Raw genomic sequence first — 18,601 nt, forward strand, 5'->3', positions numbered from 1 at the left:
TGTATTTCTCGTTGGTAAGTCGATCATGTCTGTCATGTATCCCGGGGCTTCACCGTAGATAATTTTGCGAACCATGGTGCAAAGTTTGAAAGCAATGCATTCTTTGATTGGGAGCCAGTGTAATTTTTCCCGGAGGGATTTTGCGCTGTCAAATCGCGTTTTACCAAATATAAGTCTAGCTGCCGTGTTTTGAGCAGTCTGAAGTTTCTTTAAGATTTGTTCTTTGCATCCCGCGTAAAATCCATTGCAGTAGTCTGCATGGCTTAGTACCATAGATTGTATCAGGTTGCGAAAGTTTCCCTTGGAAAGAATTGTTTCACGCGTTTAAGTTTCCACATTGAGTGGAACATTTTCTTTGTAGTGGATGTCACTTGGCTCTCTAGTGTTAGGTTGTGGTTCAAGGTCACACCGAGGATTTTTAGACTGTCTGAGATTGGGAGGGTGTGATCTGGGGTGTCGATACTTGTGGGGTTGCCCGCGTTGTGTTGGGATGATAGGATGAGACAGTGTGTTTTTTCTTTATTGAGTTTTAATTGAAATGCATTTGCCCATGAGTTCATGATGTTCAGGCTGAGCTTGATTTCGTTGGTGATTTCTGTCAGGTTAGTTTTGTATGGGATGTAAATTATGACATCGTCAGCGTAGATGGAAGGGTTAAGGCCTTGGTTGGATAAAGTCTTGGCTAGTGGGAATAGGAATAGGAAATATACCCATTTTTGAATAAAGAAAAACATCTTTTTTTTTTTCAAAAATACCGTTTTGAACCAAGTTTTGTGCGTTTATCTTTTAGGCCATTTTGGAAAAAAAAGCACAAGTTAAAAACACACAAAATCAAGCCATCGGGGAGCCAGTATTTTTAGTAGACTGGTCCCTCAGACATACCAGGAGAGCAATGGGGCACCCTAGGGGACACTGCTGTGGACTTCATATAAATGCTCCCAGGTACACATCTCACCATTGCTGAGCCCTCCAAAACCCACCCAAAACCCACTTCCCCCAACTGTACACCACTACAACACCCCCTAAGGGTGAAGAGGGCACTTATATGTGGGTACAGTGGGTTTCTGGTGAGCTTTGGAGGGCTCACAGTTTCCACCACAAGTGTAACAGGTAGGGGGAGGTATGGGCCTGGGTCCACCTGTCTACAGAGCACTGCACCCGCCACTAGACTACTCCAGGGACCTGTACGCTGCTCTAATGGACCTGGCTATAACATCTGATGCTGTCATAGAGGCTGGAGAGTACTATTTTTATTCATATTTTTTGGTGGTGAGAGGGGGTCAGTGACCACTGGGGGAGTAAAGGGGGTCATCCTTAAATCCCTCCAGTGGCCCTCTGGTATTTAGGGCACCTTTTCTGTGTCTTATTCGTTAGAAAAACAGGTCTAGACTAAAACATTGAAGTTTTCGCCTAGAGGTTTTTTTTGTTCCATTATTATATAAAATGTCCAAGTATTAGACATGCCCTAATCCCACCTTTGAAATTACCCCAACACTCCTCCCTCTCCTTCTCTGCACATATTCAACAGACTGCTAAAACCTGTCGTTTCTTTCTGTATAATATCAGCAAAATTTGCCCTTTCCTTTCTGAGCACTACTACTACTACTACTATTTAACATTTCTAGAGCGCTACAAAGTGTACGCAGCGCTGTACAAACACAGAAGAAAGACAGTCCCTGCTCAAAGAGCTTACAATCTAATAGACAAAAAGTAAAGCATTTAAATTTAAAATATTTAAGCAGTCAAGCACAAGAGAACAGTCACAGAAGCACACTACCAGAACCCTCATCCACACTCTTATCACCTCTCATTTAGACTATTGCAACTTGCTTCTCACAGGTCTCCCACTTAGCCATCTCTCTCCTCTTCAATCTGTTCAAAATTCTGCTGCACGACTAATATTCCACCAGTGTCGTTATGCTCATATTAGCCCTCTCCTCAAGTCACTTCACTGGCTTCCTATCCGTTTCCACATACAATTCAAACTCCTCTTATTGACTTACTAGTAAAACATGCCCGTTTCTGGAGCAAATGAAACGGGCGCTAGCATGGTTTTCCTCCCGAACCCCCCTCCCTACCCACCCCTTCGGCGTTGTGAAGCCACTGACCGCCATTGCTCCGCACCTCGTCAACGCATGCCACCTTCATCTCCTGAGTCGTGAAGCCACTGACGCCATTGCTCCGCCCTCGACGTCATCACATTTGACACGAGGGCGGGGCCCAGAGACAATGATTTTGGTGGCTTCACCACCATGAACCCTTCGATCCCGAAGGAAGTGACACTGACGTCAGTGTCCTCAGAACGTTGAGGGTGAGTTTTATTATATAGGATAAATGCATTCACTCTGCAGCTCCTCAGTACCTCTCCACTCTCATCTCTCCCTACATTCCTCCCCGGGAACTCCTTCCCATTCACTAGGTAAATCTCTCTTATCTGCACCCTTCTCCTCCACCGCTAACTCCAGACTCCGTTCCTTTTATCTTGCTGCACCTTATGCCTGGAATAGACTTCCTGAGCCGGTACGTCAAGCTCCATCTCTGGCCGTCTTCAAATCTAAGCTAAAAGCCCACCTTTTTGATGCTGCTTTTACTCCTAACCCTTGTTCACTTGTTCAGAACCCTTATTTTATCATCCTCACTTTAATATTCCCTTATCTCTTGTTTGTCCTGTTTGTCCTATTTAGATTGTAAGCTCGGTCGAGCAGGGACTGTCTCTTCATGTTCAAGTGTACAGCGCTGCGTATGTCTAGTAGCGCTATAGAAGGATAAGTAGTAGTAGTACTTGTGATTTGGACGCACTGCAGACGAAATGCATAGATAGATGTCTAGAAAACAGGTTTCAAAAATACCGATTTGGATGTTTTGAGAAGAAAAACGTCACTTTTTGGACATTTTTCTGTTTCGAAAATGAGCTCCATAGTGTACTAGGCTTAGTTAAAGTCTTAAAATCGTGGTATGGGTGTAATAGGCTGCCATGGTTAAGCTATAACTATCCAGGACAACTTCTTTGAAGCACAGCCAGCATTAGGCGAGGCACCCTGGGCAATTGCGCTGGTCCCTCCCTGCTACAGGGTCCCCAAGCCTTTCTCAAGTTGAAGGTGGTGAGGTTGCAGATTACTAATTAACACTTCAAAGACAAAGTGATCAGTTAAGCCTTTCTTTATTTACAAGGATAATTGCCATTAATGAAAGGTATAATCTGCAGTCATCACTCCCCAGTTTCTGCCCTGGGCCCCCCCCCCCCCCATGCTGATAGGATTACAAGCCTAACAGTGGAAGGACAACCGCAGGGCACACACAACTTCCAGTAGGCTGAGGTGACTTGCAAGGAGAGACCAGCATTAAAACCCAAATATCAATGAGCTGCAGGAGGCCAGATATTTTTGGGCAGGCACAAAAGCAAGGATAATTTAAAGAAAGCAAGGATTTGCTGTCTGTCACCTCTCTGATGACACACCTCTCAGCTTTTGGTGACACACTGGTTGGGAACCACTGCTTTAGAGGTAGGGTTAATAAATAGCAAAACACAAAATTGCAAGTAAATAGATTTATTAAATTCCACTGAGTGCTAAAACAGGTAGAACCTTAACAGCCAAGAGTATAAAAAGGATAGTAGCTAGGTTTGAACCGTACTAAAAGAAAGTTATTCTGTCTTCTTGCCTGCTGAAGAAGTAGCACAGCAGTTGACCTGAATTAGGTGTAAGGTGTGAGGAAATAGAACAGTTGCTAAGGTTACTAAGGGCAATTTGATTACTGGGCTAGTTTGTTTGAAATAGTCCGCTTAGAATCCAAACTATATAGAAAGGTGAGGTCCCACTCAGCTTTCTTTCTGAGAAGTTCTGAGAGAAAAGGACATCTCTGTGGGTAAGTGACATTACTTTATTCTGAGCTGGTAACTTAAAATAAAAAAACAAGCAAACTTTATTAGCTAGTCTCCATACCCTTTCCCCCATAGTTTTAAAACTTGAAGTTTCTGCCACAGATTAAAGATTAGGGTTTAAAAGAGGAATTGTAGGATACTGATAAACACAGTTAGAATTTTCAAATAAAAAAAAAACAAGCAAACTTTATTAGCTAGTCTACATACCCTTTTCCCCATAGTTTTAAAACTTGAAGTTTCTGCCACAGCATTAACAAGATAGTCTCTAGAAGGCACAGAAAGGCCCAGTTCAGTCTTCAGTAATCAAGTGATGTATAAATAGAAGATTCAAAGTGGAATAGAGAAATTATGAAAGAACTTTATTAAAATGTTTTAAAAATATTTTAAAAATTGGAGGTTTTTCTGACTTGTGAAGCAGCTCCTCGGTGAAATTGTGCTTATTTTGCACCGATAACTGAGTGCCTGAAGTCTTTTCCTCCTGTTTAAACACTCAGTGGAATTTAATAAATCTATTTACCTGCAATTCTGTATTTTAATGTTTATCATATTTGCAAGTATAATGCCCATTGTTTCTTAGGGTTAATAAACAGAAATAAAACAAAACAGAGAAAAGAAAATAAGATGATATCTCTATTATTGGACTAACAATACGTTTTTCGATTAGCTTTCAAAGACAACTTCTTCTTCAGATCAAAAATGAGCAAATTTTGTCAAATATCAGAATATATAAGTGAAACACAAAAGCATCCTTATGACAGTCTCATAGGAATAGGGTGGGGTGGGGTGGGTTAGGTGAGAAACGGGGAGAGCCGGGTGGGTGAAAGACAGGGAGAGATGGATGGACGGTAAGAGGATGACAAAGTAGTACAATTTTATGGTTTATAATGGAATAGAAAACCCACATTTACCCTCGGATTCTATATAGGACGCCTAGAGATCTGCGTCGATTTCGGCTTGGATTCTGTAACAATGCTTGTAACTTAACAAGCTAATGAGCGCTGATAACAAGCAATAATGAGCGCTAATCGTCACTGATTAAAATTTAGGCACACAAATCACAAAACGTGTTCTGTAACGATGTGCGCTGAACTTCTAACGTGCGCAGGCAAAAAGGAGAGTGGTTATGGGCGGGGAAATGGGTGTTTTGTTGGCGTTCCAAAATTTACACGCCTAGTTACAGAATATGGGCCCAGGGCGCCTCTATCTACACGCTGGGATTTACGCCACATTTTCGTTGGTGTAAATGGTCGTGAGCAGATATCGGCGCTGACATATCAACCAAGCATATTCTATAATCAGGCACCGATTATAGAATACGTTTTTTAGGTGCCATATATAGAATCTCCCCCTTAATGTATTACCATACATAGGGCCCTTATACTAAAAAGTGGCCTTCGCTATCCCCAGCACAGGTCTTTACCACACGCTATGGCCACTTTTAGCGCTGCCCGGAAATGGCCAATTTTTCTATTTTGCCAATAATAGTCATGCACTAATTTTCCCGTTAGTGCGTGGCTATTAGCATGTGAACACTTACCTACAAATAGAATGTTAGTTATTATTAGGAAAGGAATGGAAAACAAAAATAAGGACGTTACAATTTTTGTATCGCTCCATGGTGTAACCGCACCTCGAATATTGTGTTCAATTCTGGTCGCCGCATCTCAGAAAAGATATGGTGGAACTAGAAAAGGTACAGAGAATGATAAAGGGGATGGGACGACTTCCCTATGAGGAAAGGCTGAAGCGACTAGGGCTCTTCAGCTGGGAGAAAAGACGGCTGAGGGGAGATATGATAGAGGTCTATAAAATAATGAGTGGAGTGGAACGGGTAGACGTGAATCGTTTGCTTACTCTTTCCAAAAATACTAGGACTAGGGGGCACGCGATGAACCTACAAACTAGTAAATTTAAAACAGATCGGAGAAAATATTTCTTCACTCAACGTGTAATTAAACTCTGGAATTTGTTGCCAGAGAATGTAGTAAAAGCAGGTAGCTTAGCGGGGTTTAAAAAAGGTTTGGATGACTTACATAAGTGCATAAGTATCACCATGCTGGGACAGACCAAGGGTCCATCGAGCCCAGCACCCTGTCATCGACAGCGGCCAAAAGAACAAGCAATTTGTCCCGCCCATCCTAGAAATACTGTATTCCCTCGTCCATTCAATAACATTCTATGGCTTTTTCCTCCAGGAAGCCGTCCAACCCTTTTTTGAAGTCCGCTAAGTTAACCGCCTTAACCACCTTTTCCGGCAGCGAATTCCATAGTGTAACTATGCGTTGAGTGAAGAAAAGGTTCCTCCAATTCGTTTTAAATTTACCACACTGCAGCTTCATCGCATGTCCCCTTGTCCTAGTATTTTTGGAAAGCGTAAACAGACGCTCCACATCGACCCGTTCCATCTTATAGACCTCTATCATATCTCCCCTCAGCTGCCTTTTCTCCAAGCTGAAGAGCCCCAGCCTCTTCAGCCTATCCTGATAGGGAAGCCGTCCCATCCCCTGTATCATCTTTGTCACCCTTCTCTGCACCTTTTCTAGTTCCACTATGTCTTTTTTGAGGTGCGGCGACCAGAATTGAACACAGTACTCGAGGTGCGGTCGCACCATGGAGCGATACAACAGCAGAATAATATCCTTATTTTTGTTTTCAATCCCTTTCCTAATGATACCCAACATTCTATTTGCTTTCCTAGCCGCAGCAGCACATTAAGCAGACGTTTTCAACGTATCATCTATGATGACACCTAGATCCCTTTCTCGGTCTGTGACTCCCAACGCTGAACCTTGCATGACGTAGTTATAGTTTGGGTTCCTCTTTCCCACATGCATCACTTTGCACTTGCTCACATTAAACGTCATCTGCCATTTAGACGCCCAGTCTCCCAGTCTCGTAAGGTCCTCTTGTAGTTTTTCACAATCTTCCCGCGATTTGACTACTTTGAATAACTTTGTGTCATCGGCAAATTTGGTTACCTCACTAGTTACCTCCATTTTTTTTTTATATATATACTAGTAAGAAATGCCCGTTTCTGGCAAAAATGAAACGGGCGCTAGCAGGGTAATCCCCCCCCTGTCCTCCCTCCCTCCCTCCCGAGTTGCAGACACCCCCTCCGTGCCTCCGTTCCGAGTTGCACACCTCTCCTCTTCGTCCCTCAGTGACGTGGTTGCGAGGGCCGCCCCGCCCTCAACGTCATCGCGTTTTGACGCGAGGGCCGCCCCGCCCTCAACATCATCGCGTTTTGACGCGAGGGCGGAGCTACAGTGACTGGAGCCTGCAGGCCAAACCGGATATCTCGGGCGCCTCAAGTTTCCGGCTTGAGGCTTCAAAGTGCCTTTTATATATATAGATAGCATGCAACCCAAAAGGGAGCACAGCCATGGGAGGGATTTTCAATGATTTGGACACAGTGTTACTGAACAGTTGGCTATGTGCCCAACTTGTGTTCCAAGATTTACGCCTGATTTCAGCAGACCTAAGTCCTCACAGCCAAAGGCGGGTTTGAGAATCTGCATTCAGCACTATTCTATAAAAGGGTGCTCAACTGGGAGTGTCCTTTATGGACTAGCACTGTGTTGTCATTTACTGAATCCAGTCTTTAGCATCCATCTTCCAAGGCAACAGGTATTGTCATGTTTACACAAAGCACATTACATGCTTCATCTGCTTGGTATGACTGAGAATATGAACCATTAATCAAGCTCACTTTGTTTTGCAGTAGAGGAGTGTGGTAGCTGTGTTAGTCCACTCTTAAGGTTATCAATAGAAATCAAACAAAATAAAACATGGAAAAGAAAATAAGATGATACCTTTTTTATTGGACATAACTTAATACATTTCTTGATTAGCTTTCGAAGGTTGCCCTTCTTCGTCAGATCGGAAATAAGGAAATGTGCTAGCTAACAGTGTATATAAGTGAAAACATTCAAGCATTACTATGACAGTCTGACAGGGTGGGAGGATGGGGGTGGGTAGTTGTTTTGCAGTAAACCTTAACAAAAAAGTTGATTCAGTAAGAATCAAGCCAATAGCTGGGGCATGCAACAGAATTTAGTTCCAGTTCATCTGTCTGCATATGATCAAGGGTAGCAGGACTGGGAAAGTATAGACAGAGGCAGATTAAAAGGAGCAATTCAATTGATTCATTTTTATTAAACATGTTTATGCTACAGCTGCTAGATCCTTTCCAGTAGGCATGTCCCATGCTTTGTTAGTGGGGGAGGTTTTATTTTTCCTATATATTAGGAATTAAGGGGGCCCTGCTGCAGATACCTCAAGCTAATCTTTAGAAAGAGACCCTCGTAAGTTTTTTAACAGTCTAAAAACAGGGCAACTGAGCTGTAATCCATGCAAATGTATCTTTTATTTGGAATGTAGAAATTGGAGGCCAGGTACTTTTTGGAGATTATGGAATGACAGTGAACAAATTGGAAAAAGACTTTGGGGCAGTTGACAGAAGTAACCAGTGTGCTAAGCTAGCAGAATGTTGAACTCAAGACCGTTTTGTGAGTGGAAGTAGTAAAGTTTCACTTTGAGAATGCAGTAGCCTGTTCCCCACCCCCCACCAAGTCTGTCCCTGAAATACCCGTTTGCCAGTCAGATTGTAAGGAAGGATATCCACAATATGCATGAGAGATTTCCATACATTGAGGTAGTGTATGGGGCCTGCCTATGACCTCGACTACCAGAACTGGACTCCAATAAGATGCGCATACGGTAAGAATACATCAAAGCAACTGATTTGCTATTTGCATATGCCACTTCCGTTTAGATAAAACCCAAAATGAAGTCCACCTCATAACATGGAAAGGATCAAACGACCTTCAATACAAAGCAGAGCATATGATTTAAGGAAAAATTCTCCCCCTCCCCCCAATTAAAATAAAAGTGCATCTGATTTGACTACTGAATATTTATTACTAATACAGATTCAGACAATAAAGAAAGGCATTTCAAAGTGTTAACCTGCTCTGGCCACCAGTTTATTCTTATGGGGAGAAGTTTAGAACATTAACATAATTAAAAAGTGTCACAAAGATCCATTTGACTAGTTATGGTGAAGCAGTTAAAGATGATGTGGTTAATATGCACAAACTGGCAACCTTTCTCATATTAAAGGAATAAGTTGCCTCTCCTACACTGAACCGTTGCTGCAGTATGAAGACCAGTCCAAATCAGAAGCTGAAAATATCAACAAGTTCATAAGCCATTATTAAAATGGACTTGGGGAAAATCCACTGCTTATTCCTTTTTTGGGATCTTGCCAGGTGCTTATAACTTGGATTGGCCACTGTTGGAAACAGGACGCTGGGCTTGGACCTTCGGTCTGGCCCAGTATGGCAACGCTTATGTACTTGGGATTCTGAATGGAATCTTGCTACTCTTTGGGGTTCTACATGGAATGTTGCTACACTTTGAAATTCTGCATGGAATCTTGTTATTTTTTAGAATTCTAGAACCTTGCTACTCTTTGGGGGTTCTACATGGAATGTTGCTACTCTGGGGTTCTGGAATGTTGCTACTATTTGGGTTTCTGCCAGGTACTTGTGGCCTGGATTGGCCACTGTTGGAAACAGGATGCCAGGCTTGATGGACCTTCGGTCTGTCACAGTATGGCAACACTTATGTACTTATGGCACCTATTTTCTAGGCGGAAAGGGCTCACGCACTAATCGCTTAGCGCAGAACACGCCACGTCTCTGTCCCAGTGCTATAAAAAATAAAAACTGATTTTTAATGCATGGGTAGCACACGCACATGCAGAAACTATCGCAGGATGCGAGTGCTTTTTATCCTGTGGTGAGCACACGTTACTGCTCCCCACAGCTTAGTCAATGTATTTAAGTTAGTCCAATAAAAAAGGGTATCATCTTATTTTCCTTTCTATGTTTTGATTTATTTCTGTTTATTACCTATAAAAGTGGACTAACACAGCTACCTCACCGCTTTACTCGAGGTAGACTTAGAAACCAATGTCAGAATAGCTGCTTTCTGTGCTTCCGAAAAGATTCCTAGCGTTACGCCATTTTAACGCGGAATTATAGAAGAGTGCTTTGGCGTACATTTATCCATGTGAAAGGCAGTATTATATACATTTAAGAAATGAAATGGTGCTTCAGTTTAGGTGACCTGTCATACAATGAGAGAGTGTACGTCTGGGAGGAGATGAACCACAGCAGAAAGTTCCTGATGACGAACAGCACAGGTGCTCCCAAGCCCCTGGATTCATTCAGATACATGGGAGGAGGCGACAGGGGGATGTGGAACTGATATGACCTCTAGATAGATGGAGGTCTGTGCAGATGGGAGCTAGTTGACGGTTTTCTTAATAAGCCCTCCCAGAGCTTGTAAAATACAGAAGTACACACACATTTGGCTGAGCACACAGAAGTGACACAGGAAGGAAATTATCTGGTTTGTTTAGCCTGACACAATTTCCTTACTGAAAGCAACCTTAGAAACTCCTGTCCAAAGCAGTGGAAAGGGGATGTGTCCACAAACGGTGGGAACCCATGGAGGAAGATTTACATAAGTGAGGTCAGAACTACTCTGTCCACAGCCAGGAAGCAATGGGGTAGTATTAAAGGAGACCTACCTGTCCTTTCCACAGGCTGGTGTGTGCCTAGAGGGGGTTAAAAGAGACCTGCCCTGTGTACAGTTTTTATGGAGCTTTGTCGCTGACTGGAATTAAAAAGAAAACTCTTGCAGAATGAAATGGTCACTTGTAGTCATGTATTCCCTTGCAAATAAAGTTTCACGGAACGTATTCTCTGAGAGATTACACACCACGACCAAGAACCAACACTACAATTTGCTTTGGTTATATTGCAGAGGTTACATGTCACAGAGCTATCCACCACTGTCTAATTTAGAGGTTCCAAACCTGTTTTTGAGTACTCCCAGCCGGTTGGGCTTTTGGGCTATCTGCAATGATTATGCATGCCTATGCAAATTTAGATCATGAATATCCCAAAAGCCCAACTGGCTGAGGGTTCCTAGGACAGGTCCGGGAACCACCAGTCAAATTCATTCTATACAGACAATACTCACGTCATGTGATTGAAAAATGGCCAGTGTGGTTCTATCTTATGCAATTACTCAGGTCCATATGATTCAGAAGTGACTTCATTAGCCATTACATATGCTTGCCCAAAAGTGAGCATCCCATTGACACTTAGGTTCTTCCTGCACCATGACACAGTTCTCGGAGACCAAATTGTTAGGCTCTCCATCTCTCCATGAGGCGTAGTCAAATGCCTCACCAGAGACCCACACCCAGTGCCCCCAAAGCTGATGGTGGCTCAGGCCTATCCACACCCCGTGCCCTGTGGCGTTTCCGCGGAGGAGGGCTAAGATCCTCGCCTGGGCCACCTCACTTGTGATGCTGGCCAAGAATCGCTGCTGACGTTGGCAGTACCAGGCTGCATCCCACCAGGTCTGGTTCTGCCTGATGAGGTGGGGGCCTGGCTCTTTTCTATCCCGTGTACCTGGAGAAACAAAGGGCGCCAAATTATGTCTAGAAAGACTTGATTGGTTCATGCTCTGTGATGTCAGCAACTCTTACGATGTCATTAATGACATCACAACCCACAGAACCAATCAGAACCAATATGTGTGTAAATCTTTTGGTACCTTGTGGACTGTTTGCTGTGCTGGGTGTTTTGTAGACTGTTGTCCCTGGTGTGACTGTGGACTGCTGGCTCATGTCATGGGTGCTCTGGGGAACAGAGCTAGGGTCACTTTTTAGGGTGCTCCCCTGGGATTGTCTCAACGAGTTTTCATCTGGCTGAGTGCTGAACCGTCCTGAAGTGACTTCTGAGAAAAAGAAAATTATTCCTAGATATATGCACACATATATGACATGGAAAAAATATTTCATTTAACTGAATTCAATCATTCATAGCCTGTCTATACCATACAGTGGCGTAGCCAGAAGGCAATTTTTGAGTGGGCCACTAGAGAAACACCTGCCACCTGATATGCCCTGCCCACGCCCCTACTCCTACCGCACACCTACCCCACTCCCAATAACTTCAATGGGAGTAGCAGTGCTGGCCTCAGTGGCTGCAGGACACTTTGAGAGCTAGGGGAAATAAAAGAGGGTGCACGCTTCATCCTCCACTGAGCCACAGTCCGCCAACACACATATGCTTCCCCCAAATATGCCCTAAATATTACAGTGGGGCCCTAAAATATCAATACATCAAGAAAACTGAACAAGTCAAAGTACTATAGAATACTACATAGAAAATTGGTGCTAACAGAATACTTTGGTCACACACACAGAACACAAATGCCAAATACAGAATAAGTGACCACAAACCATAAACAAATTAAATCAAAATCCCAAGAGGCCAGACCTTGCATTTAGCACAGCACAGAGAAATACAAAGAGATGCATTTTTTCCTATACTGTGCAAAATGTGATAGTACATGCAAGAGACAACATTAGGGGAGGTACAACTAGGGCAACTTCGTTTGGCCCCCTAGCCAGAGAGAACCCTAGTCCAGCTGGAAGCTGAAGAAGGTGCAACCTGTTAGTATGACTGGGGTCCCAAAGCAGATATTTAGAGGTCCCCTCCTAAATATCTGCCGTGGCCCCAGTCATATCTAACACCAGCTCTGGCAGGATGTACATTTCAAATTTGACATATTCTAGTCACAAAATAGAAAAATAAAATTCTTTTCTCTACCTTTTGTTGTCTGCTCATTTTATTTTTCAAGTCATGTTGATCCCAGTCTCTGGTTTCTACATCATTCTGTCTTCTCTTAACTCACTCACCAAGGTCTCATGTCCATTTGATATTTCTACTCTCTCTCCATGTCCACTATCCATCTTCTTCCATCTCTGTACCTCTATCTTCCTCCATGTTTAGTATCTCCTTTTCTCTGTGTCCCTATATTACTCTGTCTAGCTTCTCCCCTCTCTTTGTCCCCAGTGCCAATATATCTCTACCCTCTCTGACCCTACCCCATCCAGCTTCTCTCCCTCTCACTCCCTCCTCTTTCCAGCATCTGGTTTCGTTGCTTGATTCCCTGCCTCCCTCTTTCAAGCTGTAGGTTTTATATTCCCTTTTCCTTCATCTCCTTGGTCTGGTATCTCTGTTTCCCTTCCCTCCCTCCTTGTGCTGTACCAGCAGTTCTCTCCTTTCCCTCCAGTTCTCCTCCCATGTCCAGCAGCTCTCTCCCTTCTATCCTGATCCCCTCCTCCTTTTCCTCCCACCTCCAGCAGCTATCTTCCTTCCCAGTTCCCTCTAATTCCCTTCCTCCCTCAAGTCTGACTCTGGCAAAAGTATCCCTTCCCTCTCCCCCCCAACCAACCACAAATCCAGCACTTACTCTTCCAGGCCCGCCCATCCAAATCCTTCATCGCTGTTGCTGCCTTTTCTCCCGCGGCTCCGGGGAATGGCCGTCCGGGAGGTAGCGATCAGCGTTGCCTGTCAGTGCCTGCCCTGAAATTGTGCTTCTCTTCGCCCAGCTCTTTTCTTCGCTCGTCGCGCAGCACTGCGCTGCCATTCAAACAGGCAGCTCTGCTCCTCTCTGCCGCGTCCATCCGGCCCTACTAAACAGGAAGTACATCAGAGGGCTGGATGGATGCGGCAGAGAGGAGCTCCTCCCATATCCAAATGGCTTGAATTTGGATTTCGAAAATCGCCGAAAATCAAAGACGTCCAAATCCAAGGACGTCCTTGGTATTTTTGAAACGAAAGATGGACGTCCATCTTTTTTTGAAAATGACCTTTTTCACGCCTCCGAATTTTAGACGTTTTATAAAGACGTCCAAATTCCAACTTAGATGTTTCTTTCGAAAATGCCCCTCACTGTATCCTGGTGTAGGGATTATAGTATGAAAAGTTGGTGCGGTAAATATACCACAGCGAGATATGGGGCCCCTTTTACCAAGCTGCGGCACACACAGAGGCCCCCTTTTACCGCAGCTGGTAAAAGGGAAGTCTCGCCTTCCTGCAGGAAATGGCTGTGCGGCAAGTAAAGCATTTGCCGCATGGCCATTTGGGGGGGGGGGGGGGGTGGGAGCCCTTACTGCCACCCATTAAGGTGATGGTAAGGGATCCCATCTAACCTGGAAGTAACCGGGCAGCGCACGGTACTGCACGATTACCACCGGGTACACTCCGGAGCTACAAAAATACCCCCCCCCCCCCCAAAAAAAAAAAAATTTCCCACAATTACCACATGAGAGCGGATTCTTTTATGAAACATATCTATAAACCCCCAGATTCTGTTCAGGTCACTCAAAGTTGAGTGCACAATTTTCGGCATGGATCGCAAATTCACACGTAGACTATGAAGGGAATTCTATAAATGGTGCTCAGGAATGGGCACCGGAAAAGTTTGGCGCTCACCCCCCCCCCCTCCCCCAATTCTATTAATCATGCCTAGAATTCTGTGCCAAAATACATTTTTGTAGCACTGGAAATTATGGCGCACTAGGGGTGGGAAGTACCGCCTGACTGTACTTTATGTATAACGAGCGGTAAAGCCCGTGTTGGGCTTACCGCCACTTATTAAAAGGAGCCCATAATGAATCAGTACTGTGGTACAGTGGTGGAAATAAGTATTTGATCCCTTGCTGATTTTGTAAGTTTGCCCACTGACAAAGACATGAGCAGCCCATAATTGAAGGGTAGGTTATTGGTAACAGTGAGAGATAGCACATCACAAATTAAATCCGGAAAATCACATTGTGGAAAGTATATGAATTTATTTGCATTCTGCAGAGGGAAATAAGTATTTAATCCCTCTGGCAAACAAGACCTAATACTTGGTGGCAAAACCCTTGTTGGCAAGCACAGCGGTCAGATGTCTTCTGTAGTTGATGATGAGGTTTGCACACATGTCAGGAGGAATTTTGGTCCACTCCTCTTTGCAGATCATCTCTAAATCATTAAGAGTTCTGGGCTGTCGCTTGGCAACTCGCAGCTTCAGCTCCCTCCATAAGTTTTCAATGGGATTAAGGTCTGGTGACTGGCTAGGCCACTCCATGACCCTAATGTGCTTCTTCCTGAGCCACTCCTTTGTTGCCTTGGCTGTATGTTTTGGGTCATTGTCGTGCTGGAAGACCCAGCCACGACCCATTTTTAAGGCCCTGGCGGAGGGAAGGAGGTTGTCACTCAGAATTGTACGGTACATGGCCCCATCCATTCTCCCATTGATGCGGTGAAGTAGTCCTGTGCCCTTAGCAGAGAAACACCCCCAAAACATAACATTTCCACCTCCATGCTTGACAGTGGGGACGGTGTTCTTTGGGTCATAGGCAGCATTTCTCTTCCTCCAAACACGGCGAGTTGAGTTCATGCCAAAGAGCTCAATTTTTGTCTCATCTGACCACAGCACCTTCTCCCAATCACTCTCGGCATCATCCAGGTGTTCACTGGCAAACTTCAGACGGGCCGTCACATGTGCCTTCCGGAGCAGGGGGACCTTGCGGGCACTGCAGGATTGCAATCCGTTATGTCGTAATGTGTTACCAATGGTTTTCGTGGTGACAGTGGTCCCAGCTGCCTTGAGATCATTGACAAGTTCCCCCCTTGTAGTTGTAGGCTGATTTCTAACCTTCCTCATGATCAAGGATACCCCACGAGGTGAGATTTTGCGTGGAGCCCCAGATCTTTGTCGATTGACAGTCATTTTGTACTTCTTCCATTTTCTTACTATGGCACCAACAGTTGTCTCCTTCTCGCCCAGCGTCTTACTGATGGTTTTGTAGCCCATTCCAGCCTTGTGCAGGTGTATGATCTTGTCCCTGACATCCTTAGACAGCTCCTTGCTCTTGGCCATTTTGTAGAGGTTAGAGTCTGACTGATTCACTGAGTCTGTGGACAGGTGTCTTTCATACAGGTGACCATTGCCGACAGCTGTCTGTCATGCAGGTAACGAGTTGATTTGGAGCATCTACCTGGTCTGTAGGGGCCAGATCTCTTACTGGTTGGTGGGGGATCAAATACTTATTTCCCTCTGCAGAATGCAAATAAATTCATATACTTTCCACAATGTGATTTTCCGGATTTAATTTGTGATGTGCTATCTCTCACTGTTACCAATAACCTACCCTTCAATTATGGGCTGCTCATGTCTTTGTCAGTGGGCAAACTTACAAAATCAGCAAGGGATCAAATACTTATTTCCACCACTGTATATTATCAACAGCTGGACTGTTCTGTACTCTTGACAGCTTTGCACTAGTTTATAATGTGACCCTAAAATGTGTTCAGTGCTTTTACTGTTATTCTCATTTCTAAGGATTTTCATTGCTGCAGTTTCCACTGCAAAGATACGTGAGCAATGCATTGTGTGTAATGTAGTTCACAGGCAATGCAACCACACTTGCCTATCCATATAAGAACTGTTACCATTGGTTTGTGTCGCTGCCTAGACCTCCTCTCTTTCTCAGCCAAGCTTGGCTCCTTTGTCTACCTGCAGTCATTTCCTGGTCATTCTTACTATCTCTGTCCTGAGAGGTCAGCCAGGTACGACCTTTCCTTCCAATCGAGGGCTGTCCTCTAGGACCACCCCTTGCTACCCAATGGCAGGCTCTGTCCTCATTGGTCCTCCTCCTCCTCCCTGGGCCTGTGTGAGCCTTCTTGACCTCCCTGTCTCTTTCACCCTGAGGCATTCTCCATCTTGCTTCAGACAGCACTTGTCCTGCTTCCAACTCCCTGGAACGAACTTGTTTTTTACCTTGAATATATCTTCCTAATGAGATATCGCACTTTCCAGTCACCCAGCACTGAGTCACTTCTATCTGTTCAACTATTTCTCACCTTTGCAATAAAGCTGCCTCTCTTCAGATTTCTACCGCCAACCACTGAAACAGCTCTCAGAATGACGGAGTCTCTCTGCCCTGGGGCAAAACTTCTGAACATCTGATTGTGAGTAAATTATCTGTGATTTATTCAATAAAGGAAACATCAGAAAATAATAGAGACTTCAGGTGTGTTCTGGTGTGCCAACATTATACTTCAAGATATTGAGACTTTAAAGTTAAACAAGTCTTAAGAGGCTTGACATGGACCAAGCTGATATCATATATTAGACAGTAGACAGATCCGCCTTACAAAATGGAATAGCTTTTAAATGTTTTCTAATCGGAAGATCTCAGAGACAAAGGAAGCTGATTCCACAGGTTAGCTAGTTGAGATTGAATAGACAGTGGAAGATGTTTGACAGATTTTAAGTTCTTATACATTGGAAATCTTTGAGTTCTGTGTCTAATACAGGACCCTTGTAACAGTGATACTAAATTCAACATATAATCAGGAATGTCACTAGTAAGGATTTTGAAAGTCGTAATATCTCATTTGAACTGAATTCTCTCAGCAACAGGTAACCAATGAAGTTTGGAATAGAAAGGTTGTAGAGACTCGAATTGGGATAACGCAAAAATTAGTCTAACAGCAGAATTCTGGACCAATTGTAAACGGTGGATAAATGATTTAGAATGATAAGCCAACGTAAGGGTACAGTACATCATTTCAGTGGCTACCAGTACAATACAGGGCCAAATTTAAAACTCTCTGTTTGACCTTCAAGGTCCTTAAAGGAAATGGTCCAGAGTACTTGAAGAACAGGATCTCCCTCTACACACTTTCGAGGTCACTAAGGTCCTCCCAAGGATTTTCCCTAATCACACCCTCTCCAAAGGACACCACACGATGTGATACCCACAAGCGATCCTTCTCCGGAGTAACCCCCACACTCTGGAAGGCTGTCCCTGAAAGGCCCCGCATAACATAAGACTATCTCTTCTTCAGGAAGTAGGTCAAAGCTTGGCTCTTCTACCAGGCCTTTAATGGAAGAAGTAAATGACACCAACTGCACATACTATAGCAGGACATGTTTATCCACTCCTACCCTAGCCATGATAATGTTCAAGCACCTTTTTGACCTCATTTGCAATTTTTTTAAAACTAGTCCCTTATTTTCTTACTCCTGCTACTCTATCTTATCTATCTAAATATCCCATCTTTGCTTATACCCTATGCTGTCTATTAAAATGTTCTATTATGTATTGTGTTGACATTGTAAGTAGTATACTATGCCATATTTTTTATTGTTATTTGAATATTTTTACTGCTGTAATTGTCTGTTGCTTATGTTTGACGTATTCTTGCTGTACACAGCCTTGAGTGAATTCCGTCAAAAAGGCAGTAATTAAATCCTAATAAATAAATTAATCCAATCTGAAAAGAATTAAAGATTGAACCAAAATTCTGAAGACCTCTAAATTTTCTCAGTATTACAAAGGAGTGTCTAATAGTAGACCTTATGTGACACTGCCTAGACGATAAGTGGTCCACTTCCAGCCCCCCAAAATTTTGAGTGAAGGTCCAGAGAAAACCAGTTACCATCTAAAGATACAGTCTTAACATATCATGGATAATTTAGAACCCAACCATAAAAATTTAGTTTTGCTCTTATTTAATTTGAGCCTATGAAATGCGATCCAATCGTCTATTGTACAAACACAAGTTTTAATAGGAGATCACATATCAGACCACAGTTGAGAAACAGGTAGAATCACGGTGATATCATCTGCATATATAAAATGTTTATCTTAATTTGCTCAAGAGTTGCACCCAGAAGTTGGAGAACAAGGACAGTGCTGGGCAGACTTCTACGGTCTATGCCCTGAAAATGGCAAGGACAAATCAAGAACAGGTATACATATGAAATATCACATACCATATATCATGAGTT

At 43.6% G+C, this 18,601-nt stretch overlaps 1 protein-coding gene across 2 annotated transcripts in view; it reads right to left on the reverse strand.

Moving 5' to 3' along the window:
* Positions 1–9,484: 9,484 nt before the first annotated feature.
* Positions 9,485–18,601, reverse strand: part of LOC115466230 (C-type mannose receptor 2-like) — a 60,049-nt gene continuing 50,932 nt past the window's right edge. For both annotated transcript variants that reach the window (XM_030197359.1, XM_030197360.1), the window contains 2 exons: positions 11,516–11,698; positions 9,485–11,370 (listed from right to left, as the gene is read on the reverse strand). In XM_030197359.1, coding sequence (XP_030053219.1) covers positions 11,012–11,370; positions 11,516–11,698 — 542 coding nt within the window. In that variant the 3' untranslated portion in view covers positions 9,485–11,011. The remainder of the gene's footprint in view (positions 11,371–11,515; positions 11,699–18,601) is intronic.

The sequence above is a fragment of the Microcaecilia unicolor genome, chromosome 3, assembly GCF_901765095.1.
Source record: "Microcaecilia unicolor chromosome 3, aMicUni1.1, whole genome shotgun sequence".
NCBI lineage: Eukaryota > Metazoa > Chordata > Amphibia > Gymnophiona > Siphonopidae > Microcaecilia > Microcaecilia unicolor.